At 42.8% G+C, this 24,009-nt stretch overlaps 2 protein-coding genes across 2 annotated transcripts in view; one reads left to right on the top strand and one right to left on the bottom strand.

Moving 5' to 3' along the window:
• Positions 1–7,386, top strand: part of LOC137326515 (5'-3' exonuclease PLD3) — a 117,246-nt gene extending 109,860 nt beyond the window's left edge. The window contains exon 13 of the mRNA XM_067991670.1: positions 7,281–7,386. The gene's annotated coding sequence lies outside the window, so the exon portion shown is untranslated. The remainder of the gene's footprint in view (positions 1–7,280) is intronic.
• LOC137326514 (neuroblast differentiation-associated protein AHNAK-like) overlaps positions 1–24,009 on the bottom strand; it is an 84,866-nt gene that overhangs the window by 39,170 nt on the left and 21,687 nt on the right. Inside the window, exons 2-6 of the mRNA XM_067991667.1 lie at positions 22,262–22,314; positions 21,549–21,659; positions 10,002–10,109; positions 9,702–9,858; positions 3,748–3,917 (exon numbers count right to left, since the gene is read on the bottom strand). Of these exons, the coding sequence (XP_067847768.1) occupies positions 3,748–3,917; positions 9,702–9,858; positions 10,002–10,016 (342 nt within the window). The 5' untranslated portion in view covers positions 10,017–10,109; positions 21,549–21,659; positions 22,262–22,314. The remainder of the gene's footprint in view (positions 1–3,747; positions 3,918–9,701; positions 9,859–10,001; positions 10,110–21,548; positions 21,660–22,261; positions 22,315–24,009) is intronic.

Below are 24,009 nucleotides of genomic sequence, written 5' to 3'. Positions count from 1 at the left end.
ATTCTTTGCTTTTTATTCTGTATCCTCCTAGTTGCTCGCTCATTCATTCCTTGAAACACAGGCCTACACTGCACAGTAGGAGCATTACATACAATGGGGCTAATAATGTGGTCCAAGGGACTACATGCACTTACACCTAAATGGCTTGGCTCCCACTAGAGAATACATTTTGAATGGTGTGCTGGGAGCGCCAGTGCCACATTAATAGGCAGTGAAGGAATGTTGACTGCCCGTTTTGTGTCAGGCACTTCTACAGCATGGGGGGTCGGGGGGGGGGATTGAGTAAAAGGAGTAGGGGGACACTGAGAAAGGGAATCTGTGGTGCCAAGGGAAAAGGACAACTATGCTTGAATTTTTTTTTTAAATGGCGGCCCCGTAGCTTCAGTAACGAGTCCCTGATTGGGGCTATGGAGACGTGGGCACCAATATATAGCTGTCCGTCTTGTTTGGATTAAATATGCTAAGGAATCAAATTGAGGCATCCATAATGGAGGAATTCAATGCCCTCATAGTTTCTCAGATGTCTGCTCCCATACAGATCACAGGACATGATGAGGGCATGCCCAGCAACAGGGGAATGGCAGGAGTTGGCACAGATAACTTTCAAGGTAATGCCACATCTGTGCCACACCGCTCAAATGACTCTGGATGCCAATAGTGTGCAGGAGTAATCATCTGCTGCAATTTATATGTGGCGCCTGATGTTGCAAGGCCATATGGTGACAAGCAGGAAATGCACCACATCCATCCCAAGAGGCAAATACTGACAGCCAGCTGATGGCCTTTCTCTTCCTGCTGGGGAATCATTTAAGGAGCGCATGGTTAAGGAATAGAAAACACACATCATAAACTTTTACAAAGGAAAGGGACTTTGGCGAGAGACACTGAGCCTACATGCACTACGCTCAGGAAATACTGGAATTCAAAATGTGTCATGACATTTCATTTCCTGCGCCACAGCAGATAGTAGTGCAGGAATGGAGTGGTATCAACGGTACTCAGGGAACAATTTTCCAAATGCACATTTTCAGGGCGGAGACTTGCTCATCAGGACTGCATTTCAGGCAATCGCATGCTCCCCATAATCTTCTGACCATTAAAAAGGGCGAAATGGATGGTACAGGGTTGGACACTGGCTTTGATTCAAATCCAGTTCAGACTGATAGGATGAAAATTCCTTCTATTCATTGCTGTAAGAGTCCCATGTGAAATGAGTTTGGGCAGTCTCAAACTAGTTCACAGTGGGCATGGGACCACAACACAAAAACTGCCCTAACTCCCCCAAGCTCATTGCTAAGTACCATTCTTTGCTTTTTACTCTGTATCAACCTATTTGCTCGCTCATTCATTCCTTGAAACACAGGCCTATGCTGCACAGTCGCAGCATTACATACAATGGGGCTAATAATGTGGCCCAAGACACTACATGCACCTATATCGTCACTTATTGACCATGTCATTTAGACAGGATTAAGGATGGTTGGTATAGGAAATAGAAAAAATGTCACACAGCTGCGGGTGGGACTGAGATACATTGTTGAAGTAGAATAGAGGGAGCTTTACTCCACATCTAGCTGTGCTTTAATTGACCTGGGAATGCTTAGTCACTGACGCTGGTAGGTAAATTTTCCACTTCTGCACACCTAGCTGTTTTGAATTTACTTACGCCAGTTATAAGACCCCGATTGTGAAATTCAGGGACAAATGGGTGGAACCTGCGCCACACATGCTCTGCCTATTTGTACCACAGCCCACAAAAAAACTCCGGCTCACTGCTGGCGCAGTCAAAGCCCTCCCCCGGGATCGCTTTCAAGCCCCCCCCATCCCTCAAGACTCTACCTGCCCTGAATGGAGAGCAGCAGTAGGGCACCCGTTTAGCACCTGCAGCTCAGCAGTGGCATTTCAATGAGGCCTGAAACTGAATTTGGCTCTGGCCTCAGGCCAGCACGGATCCATCACTCCGCCGACTTTGAGCCTGTTTTGGGCCCAAATCAAATTTCTCACCCATAGTTTCTTAAGGCAAATCTCCTCTGTCACATCAAGGTACAAGCATTTTGTTATGTACACATGTGTAATTGAGTAAGGCCAGGTGTCACGGCTCCTTTGATTCTCCGCTTCCTCCTCCAAGACCAGGAAATATAGTTGTGTCTCCTGAAGTACCCAATGGGCAGAATTGTGTCACTACTGCATGAAATAGCACTGAGCAAACACACACAGGTAGCTGATATGGGGGCTAAATTCGTTATGGCCCATTCTCTGGCGCATAACTGATGGCGTGCTTCTGAACCTGGAGGCTCAAGGCTCGACAAAAATTGGGCTCGGACATCATTATAATAATTAGGCCGAGCTGCCGGAGCCTGTCATGCCTCTAGAGACGGCTCGACTATGAGACTGGATGAAATTTGGGCCCCTCTCCTCGCCAGCAGCAGCCCTCAGGTAAGTCCTGGGAAGGGCTGGGGGGTGGTAAGGAAAACAGGAGGGGGCGATCACGGGTTGGCAACGGCCTTCAGTAGTGCTGTAGAGTCAGGAGGAGCACTCCTGCTCCCCTGGCTTCACATTAAGGAGTTATTTTTTTAAATCACCTGTTTGTTGGCGGTCGGAGCAGACTTTTGAAAACCTGAGCAGAGCAGGCCCGGCGCCTACTGCACTCAGCACTGACTAATTTCTCTAAGCGATTCTTAAACAGACATAAACCCCCCATTAACAAAATAACATAACCGCCTAAAAAAAGTCCCTGGTGAATTTTGCAGTCACCCAAATGCACACGCAGATCAGGCGTGGGCCATGACAATGCTAAATTCGGCATTATTCCACCCATCTTAAAGCCTGCAAAGGTACTGAATTTCTTCCCTATAGAGTCCCGATAGCAAATGGATAAAGACAAAGGAAAAAAGTTGCCCGAAAATGTGCAAACTATATGCTGCAGGCAATCAAACTAAATTTACCTCAGCAAAAATGAACTCTTCCATTTAAGAATAGAAGCCCCAAAATGGCCAAATTGGCCTGCCATAAATTGCCTGTTTTAAATGAGCGGTGAGAGCTAGTGTTTTTTCCCCCATAGTTGAGATCAGATTAAGGTGAGGGGTGGCTTAAATAAATTTGACATGCCTAATAATCCATGCCACATGCACTCGTCCTGTGCTCCCCTGGAGCTGGCCTATCATATTATAGCATAATCTGCTCTTCGGGCAATGAGCAGGCCTAATCATATGCACTAGATTTGCCCGTTCAGAAGCATGTCATTGCAGAGTCATCCCATTATAGGATTTGGAAAATGGCTGTGGAATTGGGATTAAAAAGATACAGCTGCCATTATTTTTTTTAAATTGTAAAGCACATTAGATAGACTGAATGGCCTACTACTGTTCCTATGTTCCTAAAACAAAGATGGTAATAAATGTCACGTTCTGTCTGAAGGCAATAACCAGTGGGGCACTGCAGAGATCTGTTCTGCTGAGGAGCTTTTATCACGTCGTCTCCTGGAAACCTGAACCTAAAAGGTCCTCCCATTCTCTAATCAATTACATTCAGGATAAATAATGAACCATGGTGTAAGAGTGAGAGTGGAAATTAAATAATAATATTTTTCTCACTGTGAATGTGCTGTCCACATATCAACTTCACGTTCCTCTCCTCTCAGTGTCTAATCTGCCTAGTAATACCCATATTAAAAATTGCCAACAGAATATACTTAACTATATTGTTTGAAGTAAGTTGCTAAGAAAATAATGCAGAAAGCAAACCTACCGCAATAGGCTTGATTCCTTTCATTTCAACTGCCTCAGATCCTGTGCCACTAGGTATTGTTCGTTTCAGGCAATATTGCATTTTATATGGTTCTGAGTACTGCAAAATCTTGAGTGCGTCTTCATATCTGACATTATCAAAATAAATTGTAGCACTGATAAGTTGATCACCTGATGGAAAACAAAATCATAAATTTGGTTATATAATGATCAGACCCTGAAATTAATTAAAAGCTTTCAATATCTTTGGCAAGCCTCCTTAATTAAGGTATTATCTAGCACAGTAAACCTTACAGCATTTGGCACAAATAAAATTTTAAAAATATATTTTCAGTGGAAAATATGAATGAGAGCTATGTTCTGACTTCTGAAGGTGTTAAAATATGATTTTGTTTTTGCAAGTAGTAGAAATATATAATAATCTTGACTTAGCTTGTGTTAGCTTGGCTCAGTTAGTAGCATTCTTGCCTCTGATTCAGAAGATGGTGGGTTCAAACCCCATTCCAGGACTTAAGCACATAATTTAGGCTAACACTTCAGTGCAGTACTGAGGGAGTACTGCATTGTCAGAGGTGCCATCTTTTGGACGTGACTTTAAGCCAAGGCCCTGCCTGCCTGTTCAGGTGGATGTAAAAGATCTTGTGACAACATTTAATGAAGAACAAGGAGTCCTTTCAGTGTCCTCCCACTATTCCTTTCTCACCACTACCAGAAGCAGATCCACTGATCATCTTGTTTGTGGGTTATGCTGTGCACAAATTGGCTGCCGAGTATGTTTTTTTGGCATTTATTGCCCTTTCCCAGCTGCCTTGAAAAGGTGGTGGTGGGCCTTCTTTTACAACTGAGTGGCTTGCTAGGCCACTTCAGAGGATAGTTCAGAGTCAACCACTTTGGAGTGGGACTGAAATCACATATGCGCCAGACTGAGTAAGGACGGCAGGTTTCCTTCCCAAAGGAAGGTTAAAACTCACGGGATCCAAGGTGAGGTAGCCAATTGGATACAACATTGGCTTGACGACAGAAGACAGAGGGTGGGTGTAGAGGGTTGTTTTTCAAATTGGAGGCCTGTGACCAGCGGTGTGCCTCAGGGATCGGTACTGGGTCCGCTGTTATTTGTTATTTATATTAATGATTTGGATGAGAATTTAGGAGGCATGGTTAGTAAGTTTGCAGATGACACCAAGATTGGTGGCATTGTGGACAGTGAAGAAGGTTATCTAGGATTGCAACGGGATCTTGATAAATTGGGCCAGTGGGCCGATGAATGGCAGATGGAGTTTAATTTAGATAAATGTGAGGTGATGCATTTTGGGAGATCGAATCGGGCCAGGACCTACTCCATTAATGGGAGGGCGTTGGGGAGAGTTATAGAACAAAGAGATCTAGGAGTACAGGTTCATAGCTCCTTGAAAGTGGAGTCACAGGTGGATAGGGTGGTGAAGAAGGCATTCAGCTTGCTTGGTTTCATTGGTCAGAACATTGAATACAGGAGTTGGGATGTCTTGTTGAAGTTGTACAAGACATTAGTTAGGCCACACTTGGAATACTGTGTACAGTTCTGGTCACCCTATTATAGAAAGGATATTATTAAACTAGAAAGAGTGCAGAAAAGATTTACTAGGATGCTGCCGGGACTTGATGGTTTGACTTATAGGGAGAGGTTAGATAGACTGGGACTTTTTTCCCTGGAGAGTAGGAGGTTGAGGGGTGATCTTATAGAAATCTATAAAATAATGAGGGGCATAGATAAGGTAGATAGTCAAAATCTTTTCCCAAAGGTAGGGGAGTCTATAACGAGGGGACATAGATTTAAGGTGAGAGGGGAGAGATACAAAAGGGTCCAGAGGGGCAATTTTTTCACTCAAAGGGTGGTGAGTGTCTGGAACGAGCTGCCAGAGGCAGTAGTAGAGGCGGGTACAATTTTGTCTTTTAAAAAGCATTTGGACAGTTACATGGGTAAGATGGGTATAGAGGGATAGGGGCCAAGTGCAGGCAATTGGGACTAGCTTAGTGGTATAAACTGGGCGACATGGACATGTTGGGCCGAAGGGCCTGTTTCCATGTTGTAAACTTCTATGATTCTATGACATTAGTGAACCAACAGTTTCATGGTCACTTTTACTGATACCAGATATTTATTTCCAGATTGTTTTTTTTAGACTGGATTCAAATTCTCAAACTGCCATGCTGGGATTTAACTCATGTTCTCTGGCTGTTAGTCCAGGCCTCTGGATTACTAGTCCAATAACATAACCGCTGCACTACCGAACCTGTCATTTACATATCAACAATGACTGCACTTCAGATGTAATTAATCGGATGCAAAACACTTTGGGATTTACTGAGAACCTGATAAGATACTATTAATGTCATTTTTCCATGAATTCAGGTAAAATGCAGTGATCTATTTATATTGAAGAAAGCAACATTAAGCTTTACAAACATTTTGTAAAACATATTTCAAGTAGTTTTACAAATAAAACTGTTATCAGTATATTTGGAGCATGAGTCGAAACAATGTGTTATTCAAGCAACTTTACCTAATGTAATACTGCTGTGACAGAGTCTATATTGTTTTTTCTTTGACCTTAATGTTCAAAGGTCTTCGATGAGCAGATTTGATGGTTTAAATTGAAGATAAAAAACTGGTTTATTCTTTTATAAAAACTTGCATAAGTGCAAGATGTTTAGATCTCGCTACTGAATAAGACATTATGTTAAGGGACCAGAATGAAGCAATTACACCAAATTCCTGTTGGGGTCAGTTTGAGTTTTACTTCAGTCCTCCTTTCCATAATACTTGTGTTGGTATATTGTAACTTAGCTGCTATGAATTGTATCTGCATACAAAAGAATATTAAGGAATCTGCTACTGTTTTGTGATTTTTAGCACTGTTTCTCTTTCAATGATCCACCAGCTCTTCCTGTAAACAGACCTTTGTCTCCTACAATCCACCAGCCACACAAACCAGAATTTTACAGACTAAAGTCACTAATAATTTTAAGTTATAGTATTTTATGAAGCTCTGATAGGTATACTACCCTAGTCCATTTTACAAATAATTTTAATTTTTATGCCATATATAGACTATTTACAAAATTTGGACTAAACACAATCTTCTGTTTTTTTAGAGCAGTCACAGTCCCTGCAATTATACTGCAGGATTCCACATCAACACTTAAAAGTGTTCACCTGAAATTCTTTCTTCTATTTTAGCAAAGGCATTAATCTGTTTAAAACAAATAGCGAAGAATTGTAGATGAATGCGTTAAATGCTTATATGCTATTATTCCACAACATAATTTCAGAGTCATTGGCCTAGAAATTACCGCTGGTGATATTAGCAGATGAACACAACGTGTTTACATAATATCCCTTTGTTTGATATTTTAATGGCCTGAAGAATGTCATATGGATGCATCAAGCACTCATCTGCTAATGTTTCTGGGCTAATGATTCTGCACCTAATTCATGCAATAATAGCATATGAACATTTAAGATTTTTTTCCCTTTTCCCTCCTCCTCTCCTAAAGATGATCGCTGGGAATTTCTCAGAGGCTGTCCTATTTACACGTGTATCCAGGGTCTTGGCCAATCCTCTCCTGATCGGGAGAACCCCTGAGGACATTCCCGGAAGATTCCCCATTCAATTTTAGAGGTTCCCGCTGGCCTCAGGTATGTCACTGAAGTGAATGTTCTTCCTGTGTAAGTCTGGACAATAAGCGTTGTCAGAATACTCGATCATCACAATATAGCTGGGTTCCGTCCCCACTTGCAGCCTGAACACATGCACTTCCCAGCAGAGGTCACTAGGTCATGATAAGCAAAAGGAACGCTGGCTGATTTTTCTCTTCCCTAGCCCAGGGAAGCTGAGCTCAATTGTTAGTGCTCCAGCACAGCTCCAACTGAGATCATAGAAGCATAGAAGTTTACAACATGGAAACAGGCCCTTCGGCCCAACATGTCCATGTCGCCCAGTTTATACCACTAAGCTAGTCCCAATTGCCTGCACTTGGCCCATATCCCTCTATACCCATCTTACCCATATAACTATCCAAATGCTTTTTAAAAGACAAAATTGTACCCGCCTCTACTACTGCCTCTGGCAGCTCATTCCAGACACTCACCATCCTTTGAGTGAAAAAATTGCCCCTCTGGACCCTTTTGTATCTCTCCCCTCTCACTTTAAATCTATGCCCCCTCGTTATAGACTCCCCTACCTTTGGGAAAAGATTTTGACTATCTACCTTATCTATGCCCCTCATTATTTTATAGACTTCTATAAGATCACCCCTAAACCTCCTACTCTCCAGGGAAAAAAGTCTCAGTCTATCCAACCTCTCCCTATAAGTCAAACCATCAAGTCCTGGTAGCATCCTAGTAAATCTTTTCTGCACTCTTTCTAGTATAATAATATCCTTTCTATAATAGGGTGACCAGAACTGTACACAGTATTCCAAGTATGGCCTTACTAATGTCTTGTACAACTTCAACAAGACATCCCAACTCCTGTATTCAATGTTCTGACCAATGAAACCAAGCATGCCGAATGCCTTCTTCACCACCCTATCCACCTGTGACTCCACTTTCAAGGAGCTATGAACCTGTACTCCTAGATCTCTTTGTTCTATAACTCTCCCCAACGCCCTCCCATTAACGGAGTAGGTCCTGGCCCGATTCGATCTACCAAAATGCATCACCTCACATTTATCTAAATTAAACTCCATCTGCCATTCATCGGCCCACTGGCCCAATTTATCAAGATCCCGTTGCAATCCCAGATAACCTTCTTCACTGTCCACAATGCCACCAATCTTGGTGTCATCTGCAAACTTACTAACCATGCCTCCTAAATTCTCATCCAAATCATTAATATAAATAACAAATAACAGCGGACCCAGCACCGATCCCTGAGGCACACCGCTGGTCACAGGCCTCCAGTTTGAAAAACAACCCTCTACAACCACCCTCTGTCTTCTGCCGTCAATCCAATTTTGTATCCAATTGGCTACCTCACCTTGGATCCCGTGAGATCTAACCTTATGTAACAACCTACCATGCGGTACCTTGTCAAAGGCTTTGCTAAAGTCCATGTAGACCACGTCTACTGCACAGCCCTCATCTATCTTCTTGGTTACCCCTTCAAAAAACTCAATCAAATTTGTGAGACATGATTTTCCTCTCACAAAACCATGCTGACTGTTCCTAATCAGTCCCTGCTTCTCCAAATGCCCGTAGATCCTGTCTCTCAGAATACCCTCTAACAACTTACCCACTACAGATGTCAGGCTCACCGGTCTGTAGTTCCCAGGCTTTTCCCTGGCGCCCTTCTTAAACAAAGGCACAACATTTGCTACCCTCCAATCTTCAGGCACCTCACCTGTAGCTGTCGATGATTCAAATATCTCTGCTAAGGGACCCGCAATTTCCTCCCTAACCTCCCATAACGTCCTGGGATACATTTCATCAGGTCCCGGAGATTTATCTACCTTGATGCGCGTTCAGACTTCCAGCGCCTCCCTCTCTGTAATATGTACACTCCTCAAGACATCACTATTTATTTCCCCAAGTTCCCTAACATCCATGCCTTTCTCAACCGTAAATACCGATGTGAAATATTCATTCAGGATCTCACCCATCTCTTGTGGTTCCGCACATAGATGACCTTGTTGATCCTTAAGAGGCCCTACTCTCTCCCTAGTTACTCTTTTGCCCTTTATGTATTTGTAGAAGCTCTTTGGATTCTCTTTATGTATTTGTAGAAGCTCTTTGGATTCTCAGCTAACTCAGCTAACTCAGCACAGGTTAAGTATTAAACCTAGGATCTTTCTGGTCTGTAGGCCTGACTACCACCACGCAGACCATTTAACTATTAGATGAGCACCTTAATTCTACTGGTTTTAAACTTTTATGCAATATTCAGTGAACATCTGGATATATATTTCATGTTTTACCTTCTCTCATGCTTAGACGTTTTGCAGCAGGGGACTCTTTCAGAACATGTTTGATAAATATGCCCTCCTTTTCTCCACTTTTAACACTGAAACCACTTGCACCTACTTCAGCCTCTGTGTTCACAATCACTTCTACAACATCCTTTTCCTTTTCTTCCTGGAAAGAAATATGAAAAAATGTAAATCCCTGTAAATGGTGCAGCCGATAATTTTCATTTTAATTTATTTTGTTCATTTGTCTCCCAATTAATCAAATGCTTTGGAGAATTAAAGAAAGCAAAAAAAACTATTTAAACATACCACTTTGTGACTCATTTTTGCAGGCAATTGTCTCTTTGACAAATTTTCAAAATCTTTCTTGTGGTCTATGATGTCGCCAAATGCCTCACGTGGTATCTCCTCCAGCACCTGCACAAAAGAATTCGGTCGTTGAAATGGAAGAGAATCTTCAGATACTTGACCAAGAAACTTAATAGAACTCACATTTAAGTAAATCGAATGACCAGTGTTAAATGATACTGTAGATGGAAGTTTTTTTTTCCTGGGGGCACTTTAGTGTTTGGTTAGCTTGAATAGGTTGAATTTGCTTAAATTGTTGTTGCTATGTCAGAAAAATGCTACAAGTTATACAAAACTTGTGTTGTTAACTTATGCTCCTGGAATTTTTACAGATTAGTAAATTTAAAAATGTAAGCTTCAAATAACCATCACTTATCAGGTGTGGCTTAGTTGTAGCACTCTTGCCTCTGAGTCAGATTATTGGTTCAAGCCCCACTCCAGACACTTGAGCAAATAATCTAGGCTGACATTTTAGTGTAGTACTGAGGGAATGCTGCACAGTCTGAGATGCTCTTTTTTCAGATGAGACATTACACTAAGGCCCCATCTTCCCTCTCAGATGGATGTAAAAGATCCTATGGCACTATTCAAAGAAGAGCAGGGGAGTTCTCCTGGTGTCGTGGTCAATATTTATGCCTCAACCAACATCACTAAAACCGATTATCTGGTAATTTATCTCAATGTTGTTTGTGAGATCTTGCTATGTGTAAATTGGCTGCCATGTTTCCCTATACTACAACAGTGATTACACTTCTAAGGTTCTACATTAGCTGTGAAGCACTTTTGGAGGTTCTGAGGTCATAAAAGTTAGTTAGAGTCTCCTGTACCTAATGGCATATGAGGCAACTCATTTCCTCCACTGCTATCTGTCCAGAGCAAGATAATTGACTCCATTGGAGTTTTGTCTTGCCTTACATCCAGCTGATCGTGGTTATCCAGCATTGATATTTATATTTACAAGTCTAACAGACTCGTCCTGTCTCTGGGTTGTTTCCGTAATGAAAGGTATTTTTACGTAGACAGGTTGTTAGCCTGACTCACAAGATTAGTTCCTGGGATGAGAGGGTTGTTCTATGAGGAGAGGTTGAGTAGAATGGGCCTATACTCTCTGGAGTTTAGAAGAATGAGAGATGATCTCATTGAAACATGTAAGTTTCTGAGGGGGCTTGACAGGGTAGATGCTGAGAGGTTGTTTCCCCTGGCTGGAGAGTCTAGAACTAAGGGGCATAGTCGAGGATAAGGAGTCGGCCATTTAAGACTGAGATGAGGAGGAATTTCTTACTCAGACGATTGTGAATCTTTGGCATTCTCTACTCCAAAGGGCTGTGGATGCTGAGTCATTGAGTATATCCAAGGCTGAGATAGATGGATTTTTGGACTCGAGAGGAATCAAGGGATATGGGGATCAGGCAGGAAAGTGGAGTTGAGGTTGAAGATCAGCCATGATCTGATTGAATGGTGGAGCAGGCTCGAGGGGCCCTATGGCCTACTCCTGCTCCTATTTTTTATGTTTTTATGTTCTTACAACCTCTTACCGGAAGGACTGGTAGTTTGTCTTTAGCCAGCCTCCTACCTTTCAACATGTCTGGCTTGATTGGCCCTAGCTGGAGCTATACTCACAGTAGCATAGCTCTCAGGGTCATAGAAGCGTTCGAGCCCTCCCATCACATCAGATTTAGTCCATAGGGAAGTTGAGGTCATAAAAGCTGCTATTTAATACTAATTTGTTCTTTCTCTCTATCTATGAAAATACTATAGGGATAATTTTCTGACCTTGTACTTCCAGTAGGAATGCTCGCCTGGAAGGAGTGCAGAGTAGAAATTCAAGGATGCCCTGCATGTGATTTTCTGATGCATTAGTGGCTCAAAAATCCTGTTCAGCATGTCTCCAAATTTCCCAAATGCACTCCAGCTGAGTGTGACTCCCCACCGGGAGCGCAAAGTCAGAAAAGAAGGATGTTGGAACAGTATCATACCTATGTGCTGGCTCTGAGGTCAATCTCTCAAGATGTGCAGCAACTGATAGACGTGACTCTCTAGTCTACAACTCTTCTTTGCAGCAACATCATGTAAGTTTCGTCTTCATTGTCGGCACCAATGGACCAAGTGGCAGCTTCATTGGATTCTGCAGCAGAATGTTTAAGGACTGCTGGTCTAGCCACTCAACACTCAGTTCCACTGAGTGGAGTGCGCACTTCGCCCAATGGAAGACCAAAATCGCATTGGGCTCCTAAATATGTATTAGGACCTCAATTTGCATATTGTAAGTAGGTTCCCGCCCTTTTTCAGATGGGAATGCTACTCATCTGTTTCCCAGCCCGCTCCAAAATCGCAGGACATCGGCGGGAACAGGGCGGTCAGTGATGTGCCATCATTTTCAGCCCGCTACTGCCCTGTTCCCATCTGAAAACAGGAACAAAAATTGCCCCCATGGTTTTCTGGGATTTTGCCCATTATTTTGCGGATTCAATACCATGAATTTCTGTGAAAAATGTAAATCGATGGACTTTACCTGTACACTCGGTGTTTGATCTCATCTTTATTTAAAATGCAGGGTACACAGGAAGATGGTAGAAAAGATGTACCAGGTTGGATTAGGCACATGCCATTCAGGAGCATGAGGGGCAAGATTGATGTGGTCCGTGGAGTTTGGCTGCATGCAGGAGTGGGGTTCCTGCAGTTTGGCTAAACTGAGACAGGGATGCTGGGGTTTGGCAGCATTGGACAGAGGGCCCTACAGTTTGGGTCTAATTGCAGATGATTGGGGTTTGAAAACACTGGGCAGGGAATTGTGGGATTTGGCAGAACTGGAGGTTGGAACATGGGTTTTAACTGTACAAGGGTTTCCTGAGGTCTGGAATTATGGGGATGGGTCCTGGATTCTAGTAGCCCCAGCTGCGAGGTACTAAGGAATGGTAGAATGGCAGTGTGGGGTGCCAGGTTCTGTCAGTATTGAGAGGGCTTCTGGATCTGATACCACTGCAGCAGGTCCTGAGATCTGTATAAATTGGTTAGAGTGGTCCCAGAGTTTGGCAATACTGGGAGTATAGACCTAGGTTTGACAGCAGTGGGATGGGGTTCCCAATATCTGGCAGCAGAGGGGCACCAAGTGGAGAGTCTGATCTCAGTTACGCACCCACCTCCAATCTCCCCACTCCCGGACCACAGATCTCCTTCAGTCTCATTTCCCCACCCAGCCTCGGTCTCTCCTCCAACCTCCCACTTGCACATTATTGTCCTATTCTGCTAACTGGACAGATGTACAGCTAGCACTGAGAAGCAGCAAGTAGAGCAGGAGGACAATGAAAGCAGTAGGAGCAGGAGGTCAGAGGGGACACGGGAAGGGCAGTTGGATAGATGAGACGGGAGGATAGAAGGTTTGGATGTGGCGGATTGCAAGATAGGCAAGGATTTGGTGGGTTGTTGAGACTGGGGAAGAGGTATTGGGATCTGGCAGCATTTTGGAACAGGGAATCGAGAATAATAAAGGCTATCAGCCTTCGTACTGCCCCCTTCCCTGCCCTCCTGCACCCCCGTACCACCTCGTCCTATCTCCTCCTCTGCAGCCCCTCTCAACCTTTCCTCCACCCAGTGCACTGCCTTTCCCTCTTTTGCCCTCCCCCAAGCCCCCATCCCGACAGATTCAAGTTCCAAAAACTGCATTACTTTAATGCAAAACTATAAAGTTTTTGTTTCTGTGTAAGATGCTCAAAGCACATACTGTATTGGCAGCCTATAGACTTTTAATATATGATAGATATTTAAATAGATATTACACCATTCTAAATCTCTTTTACTATCTAATTATGTAGTTCTGCTAAGGAATGATATGTTTGAGCACACATATTTATATGTGCTATTTGTGACAAATATGTAAAGTTAATGGTTTCATGCTATAGATTGCACTGCAAATTTTAAGGTGGGGTACATTTTGCAAATTAACTATTTTCTAAATTTTTTTTTAGCTACTCAATCCTGAAAACTTTTTTTAAAGTTATGTTCATTATGGATAATTTTGAAACCTAATTTTTAGTTATCTCAGATGTTGGAACTATTAAAGGAAATTTATATTAGGGTGATTTGTTTTTCAAAAATAGTTTTCAGAATAAGGGGCACAGCACAAATGCTGATTGTGTATAAGATAATTAATGATCACAAGTGTGTTTCAGAATGTATTTCCAGAAATTCTGCATGTTTGCATGGAGGTGATTATGCATTGATGAATGTATATTGCTATTTTATAATTAAAATAATTTATGTTACTTTTAAGAAAAAAATGTCTAAATATTAAATGTTAAGTCACAAACTTTTGGGGGGAGAGAGAGTGGGTTGTATATCTGTTGTTTGAACTACAGTAGGCCCATTTATTTTCTGTAGCCACTCCAATTATTTTGCCAGTATTGAAACATGTTTTTGTTATAAGAACTTGCATTTATTTAGAACCTTATCACATCCTCCAACCATCCCTATGCACATTACAACCAATGGATTACTTTTGAAGTGCAATCACTGTTGTGATGTAGGCAATTTGCAGCCGGTTCACACAAGCAACAAATGAATGAATGGGCACATAATCTGTTTCTGTTGGATTAAAAACAGAAAATGCTGGAGAAGCTCAGCAAGTCAGGCAGTATCTGTCGAGAAAGAAACAGAGTTAACATTTCAGGTCGAAGACCTCTCGTCAGAAATGGTCATTCTGTTGGTGTTGGTTGGGAGAGGAATGTTGTCCAGGAGACCAGGAGAACTCCCTGCTCTTATTCTATTCTGAGTAGAAAAACAGGGCCTTAGTTTTGAAAAGCATCTATTTGGAAAAATAGCACCTCTGGTAATGCAGGACTCCCTCATTACTGCACTGAAGTGTCACACTAAATTATATGCTCAAATCTGCTACAGAACCCACAATCTTCTGATTCACAATCAAGAGTGCCGTCAGCTGACACTTTTGTTAGAATTTGAGAGGCAATCACAACAGCAATAAAATACCTTTTCCTGTCTGTTGTATTTTCTTGCTGTTTTGTTTGCCTTCTTGGAAAAAAACAAGACAAGGATAAAGACAAACAGATGGCAGCACACAGATGAGTGTGATCTCAGATAGGAGCTGAGGCTATGTGGTAAATATTCCTGCAGCATTTTCCCATGCTTTTCAAAGGTTACTTGAAAGCAATCCTCACTGGTTAGGTTTATCAACTGTTCCAGATTTGGTAAATGTGTGCATTCTAATTGAATTTGTTTATAGTGAAATAGATACAACAGTTGGTTGCAGCTTTTAAACTTTAATTTTAAAGCCTAAAAAGCAATTCTCCTCCAGGTGATCTTGCACATAATGCAAAACACTAAATGACACTGTTGCAGTTGCAGTTATACTGTGAAAAGACAAGAGGAGGCAGGATCTTTTATTTTTTGTTGGATAAAGCCAGCTGAATTACAATCTGACCAATAGCACTTATTTTTGGAGGAAGAAGAAAAGATGATTTGGAGGAACATCTTACTTGAAAGAGTGTTTGGAAGCTTAATTGACATTCTTCATAATTTTTATCTTTGACACAATTGAGATGGATAACTTCTCTAAAAACTCTCCAAAGGCAGAGAGGGGAACAAATCAAAAGAAATTATATGTTTGCTATGTATTGGAACTCATTAGATCCTTATCTGGAGTACAGCCCTGAGAGGGTGCACACAGGACAACCAAGATGATAACATACTCGGATCTAAATCGGAAGAAGCTGGACTTTGAACTGACCTAATAGAGGTTTTTAAAATTATGAGGAGCTTTGATAAAGTTAACTGGATAAATTGTTTATACTGACAAATAGTTCAAAAACTAGCAGGCTTAATATCAGGAAACATTAAATTAGGAATAGGGAATTCAGGCAGAACTATTTCATGCTACAGCTAATAGACATGACTGCACAGTGTTCAGTTCCATTCGCAACCCCTCAGATAATGAAGCAGTCCGAGCCCGCATGCAGCAAGACCTGGACAACACCCAGGCTTGGGCTCATAAGTGGCAAGTAACATTCGCGCCAGATAAGTGCCAGGCAATGACCATCTCCAACAAGAGAGAGTCTAACCACCTCCCCTTGACATTCAACGGCATTACCATCGCCGAATCCCCCACCATCAACATCCTGGGGGTCACCATTGACCAGAAACTTAACTGGACCAGCCATATAAATACTGTGGCTACGAGAGCAGGTCAGAGGCTGGGTATTCTGCGGCGAGTGACTCACCTCCTGACTCCCCAAAGCCTTTCCACCATCTACAAGGCACAAGTCAGGAGTGTGATGGAATACTCTCCACTTGCCTGGATGAGTGCAGCTCCAACAGCACTCAAGAAGCTCGACATCATCCAAGATAAAGCAGCCCGCTTGATTGGCACCCCATCCACCACCCTAAACATTCACTCCCTTCACCACCGGCGCACTGTGGCTGCAGTGTGCACCATCCACAGGATGCACTGCAGCAACTCGCCAAGGCTTCTTCAACAGCACCTCCCAAACCCGCAACCTCTACCACCTAGAAGGACAAGAGCAGCAGGCGCATGGGAACAACACCACCTGCACGTTCCCCTCCAAGTCACACACCATCCCGACTTGGAAATATATCGCCGTTCCTTCATTGTCGCTGGGTCAAAATCCTGGAACTCCCTTCCTAACAGCACTGTGGGAGAACCTTCACCACACGGACTGCAGCGGTTCAAGAAGGCGGCTCACCACCACCTTCTCGAGGGCAATTAGGGATGGGCAATAAATGCTGGCCTCGCCAGCGACGCCCACATCCCGTGAACGAATAAAAAAAAAATATATGGGGCATGACTTTCACTCGGAGCCGGGTTCAAAGCGCATCCGTAGATATTCGCGTGGGGAACCCGGAAGCGAATTGAGTGCGTCACAATCTGCGATTGCAACTCAATTGAAGGTGAGTATTTGTGCTTCCGGGTTTCCCACATGCCAGACAGCCAGATTTACAGAGGGGAGCGGGAGGGAGAGATCATCGGCACTGGAAAGAATCGGTGGGGGGATATGGACGACATCGGGAGGTTCAGCCAACATCGGGAGGGGGGTTCAGCCAGCATCGGAGATCAGGGGGCAGTCAGCCAGCATCGGGATGGTGGGGGGGGGGGGGGTCCAGCTCAGAGGGACGGTCCACCATTGGGAGTCGGGGGGGGTGCGGCCGATTGCAGGGCTCCTGTCAGCCAAGTGAGCTTGTTGAGCCTGGATGAAACACTCCTGCTCCTCTGGGCCCACAAGCAGTGCAATAAAGGCACTCACCTTATGGATCCGGCCCTTCCCGCCTGTTTTAAAATTCCAGATGCATCCACATTCTATTTCTACAGATTTAGATGGCCTGTATGTCCTATCAGCTCTTCTCGATCAGTAGAAAACTTACCAGCATTGCAGGAATTTGGTAAGTAGTGCTCCTGGGTTTTAACATGGATATGTGAAGTTCAGTCACCATCCTTTCTGCCCCATTCCACAGTGGTGCATTTAGACAGTGTAACTACAACACTCTGCTTGTACCACTGCTCAAGTGCTGGCAATACTGTGCTATAAATGTAGTGTATTGGCATCATTGTTAAATATTCAGATCCTCCTCTATTAGGACACTTAAATTCTGTTTTTGAAAAATGTTTAATTTTAACTGTGTCTGTTTGGTGATCTTGGAGATCAAAGTAATATTTACACAGGAAAGGCAAAATCTGAAACACAAAATGTCATTCTTCATCCTAATCAAGCTTTGAACCAATAGTACAATCAAAGTAATTCATGAAAATGTGCTCTCCGATTTTGGAATGAACAACATTCCAAATTTGCGGACAGCACCAAATTGGGGCTTCTAGTTAATACAAAGGAAGAATGCGTCAAAATGCAAGATGATATTAATAAACTTGCAGAATGGGCGTGTAATTGGCAAATGAATTTCACTATAGATAAGTGTGAGGTGGTGCATTTTGGCAGGAAGAATAAGGAGGCCACACACTGCTTGGATAATAAGTCTAAATGGGGTAGAGGAGCAAAGGGATCTCGGGGTACAGATACACAAATCACTAAAAGTAGCGACGCAAGTTAATAAGGCCATAAAAAAGGCAAACCAAGCACTTCTAGAAGGTTCATTTGTAGAAGGATAGAATTGAAAAGCAGAGAAGTAATGTTAAATTTGTATAGAACCTTGATTAGACCACACTTGGAATATTGTGCACAGTTCTGGTCTCCATATTATAGAAAGGATATAGAGGCATTGGAGATGGTGCAAAGAAGATTCACAAGGATGACACCAGAACTGAGAGGACATACTTATCAAGAGCTGGGGCTCTTTTCTCTGGAAAAGAGAAGGCTGAGGGATGACCTGATAGGATCAAGGAGGGGCCATGAAATAACACTGGCGAGCAAAATAAAGGAAAATCCTAAGATGTTTTATAAGTATATTAAGGGTAAGAGGATGACTAGGGAAAAAATAGGGCCCATTAGGGACAAAAATGGCAATCTGTGTGTGGAGCCGGCAGATGTAGGAGGGGTTCTAAATGAATTTTTTGCATCTGTTTTCACTATGGAGAAGGACGATGTAGACATAGAAATACGGCAGGGGGACTGTGATATACTCGAACATATTAACATCGAGCGGGAGGAGGTATTGGCGGTTTTAGCAGGCCTAAAAATGGATAAATCCCCAGGCCCGGACGAAATGTATCCCAGGCTACTGTGTGAGGCAAAGGAGGAGATTGCGGGGGCTCTGACACATATATTCAGAACCTCTCTGGCCACAGGGGATGTGCCAGAGGACTGGAGAACCGCTAATGTAATACCATTATTCAAGAAGGGGAGTAGGGAAAAACCGGGGAACTACAGGCCAGTGAGCCTAACATCAGTGGTAGGAAAATTATTGGAAAAAATTCTGAAGGACAAAATTAGTCTCCACTTGGAGAAGCAAGGATTAATCAGGGATAGTCAACATGGCTTTGTCAAGGGAAGATCATGTCTGACTAATTTGATTGAATTTTTTGAGGGGGTGACTAGGCGTGTGGATGAGGGTAACGCAGTGGATGTGGTATACATGGATTTCAGTAAGGCCTTCGATAAAGTCCCCCACAGGAGACTGGTCAAGAAGGTACGAGCCCATGGAATCCAGGGTGCCTTGGCACTTTGGATACAAAACTGGCTTAGTGGCAGAAGGCAGAGGGTGATGGTCGAAGGTTGTTTTTGTGACTGGAAGCCTGTGGCCAGTGGGGTACCACAGGGATCGGTGCTGGGTCCCTTGCTGTTTGTGGTCTACATTAATGACTTGGATATGAATGTAAAAGGTATGATCAGTAAGTTCGCTGATGATACAAAAATTGGTAGGGTGGTAAATAGCGAGGAGGATAGCCTCAGTCTGCAGGACGATATAGATGGGTTGGTCAGATGGGCGGAACAGTGGCAAATGGAATTTAACCCGGAAAAGTGCGAGGTGATGCACTTTGGAGGGACTAACAAGGCAAGGGAATACACAATGAATGGGAGGACCCTAGGCAAGACAGAGGGTCAGAGGGATCTTGGTGTGCAAGTTCACAGATCCCTGAAGGCGGCGGAACAGGTAGATAAGGTGGTAAAGAAGGCATATGGGATACTTGCCTTTATTAGCCGAGGCATAGAATATAAGAGCAAGGAGGTTATGATGGAGCTGTATAAAACACTGGTTAGGCCACAGCTGGAGTACTGTGTGCAGTTCTGGTCGCCACACTACAGGAAGGATGTGATCGCTTTGGAGAGGGTGCAGAGGAGATTCACCAGGATGTTACCAGGGCTGGAGCGCTTCAGCTATGAAGAGAGACTGGGAAGATTGGGTTTGTTTTCCTTGGAGCAGAGGAGGCTGAGGGGGGACATGATTGAGGTGTACAAAATTATGAGGGGCACAGATAGGATGGATACTAAGGAGCTTTTTCCCTTCGTTGAGGGTACTATAACAAGGGGACATAGATTCAAGGTAAAAGGCGGGAGGTTTAGAGGGGATTTGAGAAAGAACTTTTTCACCCAGAGGGTGGTTGGAGTCTGGAACTCACTGCCTGAAAGGGTTGTGGAGGCAGGAACCCTCACAACATTCAAGAAGCATTTGGATGAGCACTTGAAATGCCATAGCATACAAGGCTACGGACCAAATGCTGGAATATGGGATTAGAGTAGACAGGGCTGATGGCCGGCGCGGACACGATGGGCCGAAGGGCCTCTATTCCGTGCTGTATAACTCTATGACTCTATGACTCTATGAGGGGTCTTTAAGATAATGAAAGGGTTTGATGGGGTAGACGTAGAGAAAATGTTTCCATTTGTGGGGAGCCCAAAACTTGAGGTCATAAATATAAGATAGTTACCAATAAATCCAATAGGGAATTCAGGAGAAACTTCTTTACCCAGAGAGTGGTTAGAATGTGGAATGTGCCACCACAAGGAGTGGTTGAGGCAAATAACATAGATGCATTTAAGGGGAAACTAGATAAGCACACGAGGGAGAAAGGAATAGAAGGATATGCTGATAGGGTTAAATGAAGTATGGAGGAAGGAGGCTTGTATGGAGTATAAACGCTGACGTAGATCAGTTGGGCCGGATGGCCTGTTTCTATACTTTTGACTTGATGTAACATCCAATGCATCAAAAAAGTTACGTTTCTTCAACTTTGAGTGTCAACTGTGGCTCAGTTGGTAGTATTCTTGCCTCTGAGTCAGAAGGTTGTGGGTTCAAGTCCCACTCCAGAGACTTGAGCACATAATCCAGGCTGACACTCCAATGCAATACTGAGGGAGTACTGCACTGTTGGAGGTGCTGTCTTTTGGATGAAATGTTAAATTGAGGCCCCATCTGCCCTCTCAGGTGGTTGTAAAAGATCCCATTGCACTATTTGAAGCAGATCAGGGGAGTTCTCCCCGGTGTCCTGGCCAATATTTATCCCTCAACCAACATTACTAAAAAAAAGATTATCTGGTCATTATCACATTGCTGTTTGTTGGACCTTGCTGTGCACAAATTGGCTGCCGCAGTTCCTACATTATATCAGTGACTACACTTCAAAAGTACTTTATCGGTTGTAAAGAGCCTTGGGATGTCCTGAGGTTGTGAAAGGCACTATATAAATGCAAGTCTTTCTTAAACACTTCTAGAGCCCTTGACTCCACATTTTCCTGCTAGTGCTTAAACTGATTAGTCTAGGATATACATATATACGTCTCTCTGAATATGATAAGAGCATCCTGTTAATCTGGTCAAATATCGTAGGATTGTTGTGTGCACAAGAATGAAAGGATGAGCTTTATTTGCAAACAAACAAATAGAGCCCTACAAAATATTTTCAGGATTCACCTTAATATGGGTGATTCCACAATCCAACATTCCCAGAAGGGAGTGGCGTTCACAGAAAACATACCTCGGGAAATCGTGGGCAGGCAATCTATAATTTTTAATCCATTGCCAGATTGCAGATCGCCACTCATTTTAGCTAGTTTTGCTATTGTCGTTTCAACTTCACATTTATCTACCTACCTTTTCGTCTTTGTCTTTGTATTCCTCTGTTAGTGAATATTCGTATACTGGTGAAGACCCTTGAGGCCTTGGCCTAATAGTTTCTACAAATTCTGTTGGCAGCTCACCCACCTATGAGAGAATGGATTACAAATATTAAATAACCTAAAATTAAATTCATACTTTTAAATAAAGTATAACTAACCCCAGTAACCAAAATATCAATATGAAAGGCCAGTCAGCATTATATAATGATTGTGTATACAGAATCTTGAAATGGATTTTTTAAAATGAGGCTTTTTATATTTTGCAATGGAATATCAATAATCAAAACAATCATTGACACTACTCTGACTACATATGTATTTTTAAGTTTACTAGCCATCCCTTAACACTTTGTATTAAGATCTAGACATTTCTGGGAAAGTGTTCAATGTTTAACGAAGTAATAAGAACACTAAAGACTGAATCTAACACAAAAGAGCAATAGAAATTTATGTAAATTTAGATTGTTTCAATCAATGTGATACATTCAAATTAGAAAGACTTGTAAAATTTTTATTTCAAATTGTATGATAAAATTCTATGATAATAAATTTAATAAATCCTAGGTTTCATTTTTAGAACTACTTTAAAGCCTTAGTGAACTACACAGAGCTCTAATAATAACATATAAAACCATTTGACCCATAGTGCATTTAGATGTCTTACAGTTTTAAAAAAATATTACTTACAGGATCACTTTCTCCAGGGTCTGCCTCAGCATCTTTTAAGCACTGGACTGAACCTACAAAAACATTAAAATAAATGTTACTTAATAATCATATAAGATAGAGCACAAACTGCAGAAATACTTAGGAGTTCTGGTTATATAGGTTCTGATACTCCATGCAAACAGTTAACTATGCCCTGTTTCTAATATGTTCACTGATTCCTAGGACATAAATCTACCAGGCAAGAACATGTTACATCATACTTAGAACAATGAGGTACAACCCGTTCTTGCCAACATACTGTAAAACTTCTCCCAAAGTCTATGATTGCTGGAAACTATTTATGATTATTACAAAGACTTAAATGGCAGCTATTTTTCAAGCTTAGAACAAAAGGCTTAACTTAAGGCTAATCTTAAAATAATGCATGCACACATGATCTGTGGAGAAGAGATACATTTTCCTGAGGTAAAGGGTGTATTTTGTTTTAACAGTATAATCAGTTTGTTTTGGCACAATGAGCAACAGTAACATGAGAAAAAACTATTTCAATGTGATTTGGATTGTGATTGAACAAAAGGGCTGTTCAAAGCGCATATTATGCAGAAGTGTAACAGCTATGAATGAAGTACAGTTTTTGTTATAAAGCCTTTGTAAATGAACCAATTGCCCCTATATTGTCGCCTCCCAAATCCGTGCCCATCTTTCCACAACTCCATGTTTGAATCCCTTCAATCAGGTTTCCGCCCCTGCCACAGTACTGAAGCGGCCCTTATCAAAGTCACAAATGACAACCTATGTAACTGTGACCGTGGTAAACTATCCCTCCTTCTCAACCTGTCTGCAGCCTTGACATAGTTGACCACTCCATCTTCCTCCAATGCCTCTCATTCACCATCCAGCTGGGTGGGCCTGTGCTCGTCTGGTTCCATTCTTATCATTCCAGTCAGAGCCAGAGAATCACCTTCAATAGCTTCTCTTCCTGCTCCCGCACCATTACCTCTGGAGTCCCCCAAGATCCATCTTTGGCCCCCTCCTATTTAGCATTTACATGCTGCCCCTCGGCGACATCATCTGAAACACATCAGGTTTCACAAGTACGCTGACAACACCCAGCTCTACCTCACCACCACCTCCCTCGATCCCTCCACTGTCTCTGATTTGTCACACTCATTGTCCAGCACTGAGCAAAAATTTCCTCCAACTAAATATTGGGAAGACCGAAGCCATTGTCTTTGGTCCCCGCCACAAACTCTGTTCCCTAGCCACCGACCCCATCCCTCTTCTTGGCCACTGTCTGAGGCTGAACCAGATCGATTGCAACCTTGGTGTCCTATTTGACTCTGTGATGAGATTCCGACCACATATCTGCTCCATCACCAAGACTTCCTACTTGCACCTCCGTAACATCGCCCGACTCCGCCCCTGCCTTAGCTCATCTGGTGCTGAAAACCTCATCCATGCCTTTGTTACCTCTAGTCTTGACTATTCCAATGCTCTCCTGGCCGGCCTCACATCTTCCACCCTCCATAAACTTGAGCTCATCCAAAACTCTGCTGCCCGTATGCTAACTTGCACCAAGTCCCATTCACCCATCACTTCCGTGCTCGTTGACCTACATTGACTCCCGGTCCATGAAAGCCTCGATTTTAAAATTCTCATCCTTGTTTTCAAATCCCTCCATGGCCTTGCCCCTTATATCTCTGTAACCTCCTGCAGCCTCACAACCCTCCAAGATCTCTGCGCTCCGCCAATTCTTGCCTCTTGCG

This window comes from Heptranchias perlo, chromosome 10 (genome assembly GCF_035084215.1).
Source record: "Heptranchias perlo isolate sHepPer1 chromosome 10, sHepPer1.hap1, whole genome shotgun sequence".
NCBI classification, from domain to species: Eukaryota; Metazoa; Chordata; class Chondrichthyes; order Hexanchiformes; family Hexanchidae; genus Heptranchias; species Heptranchias perlo.
This window is presented reverse-complemented; position numbering and strand designations above follow the sequence as displayed.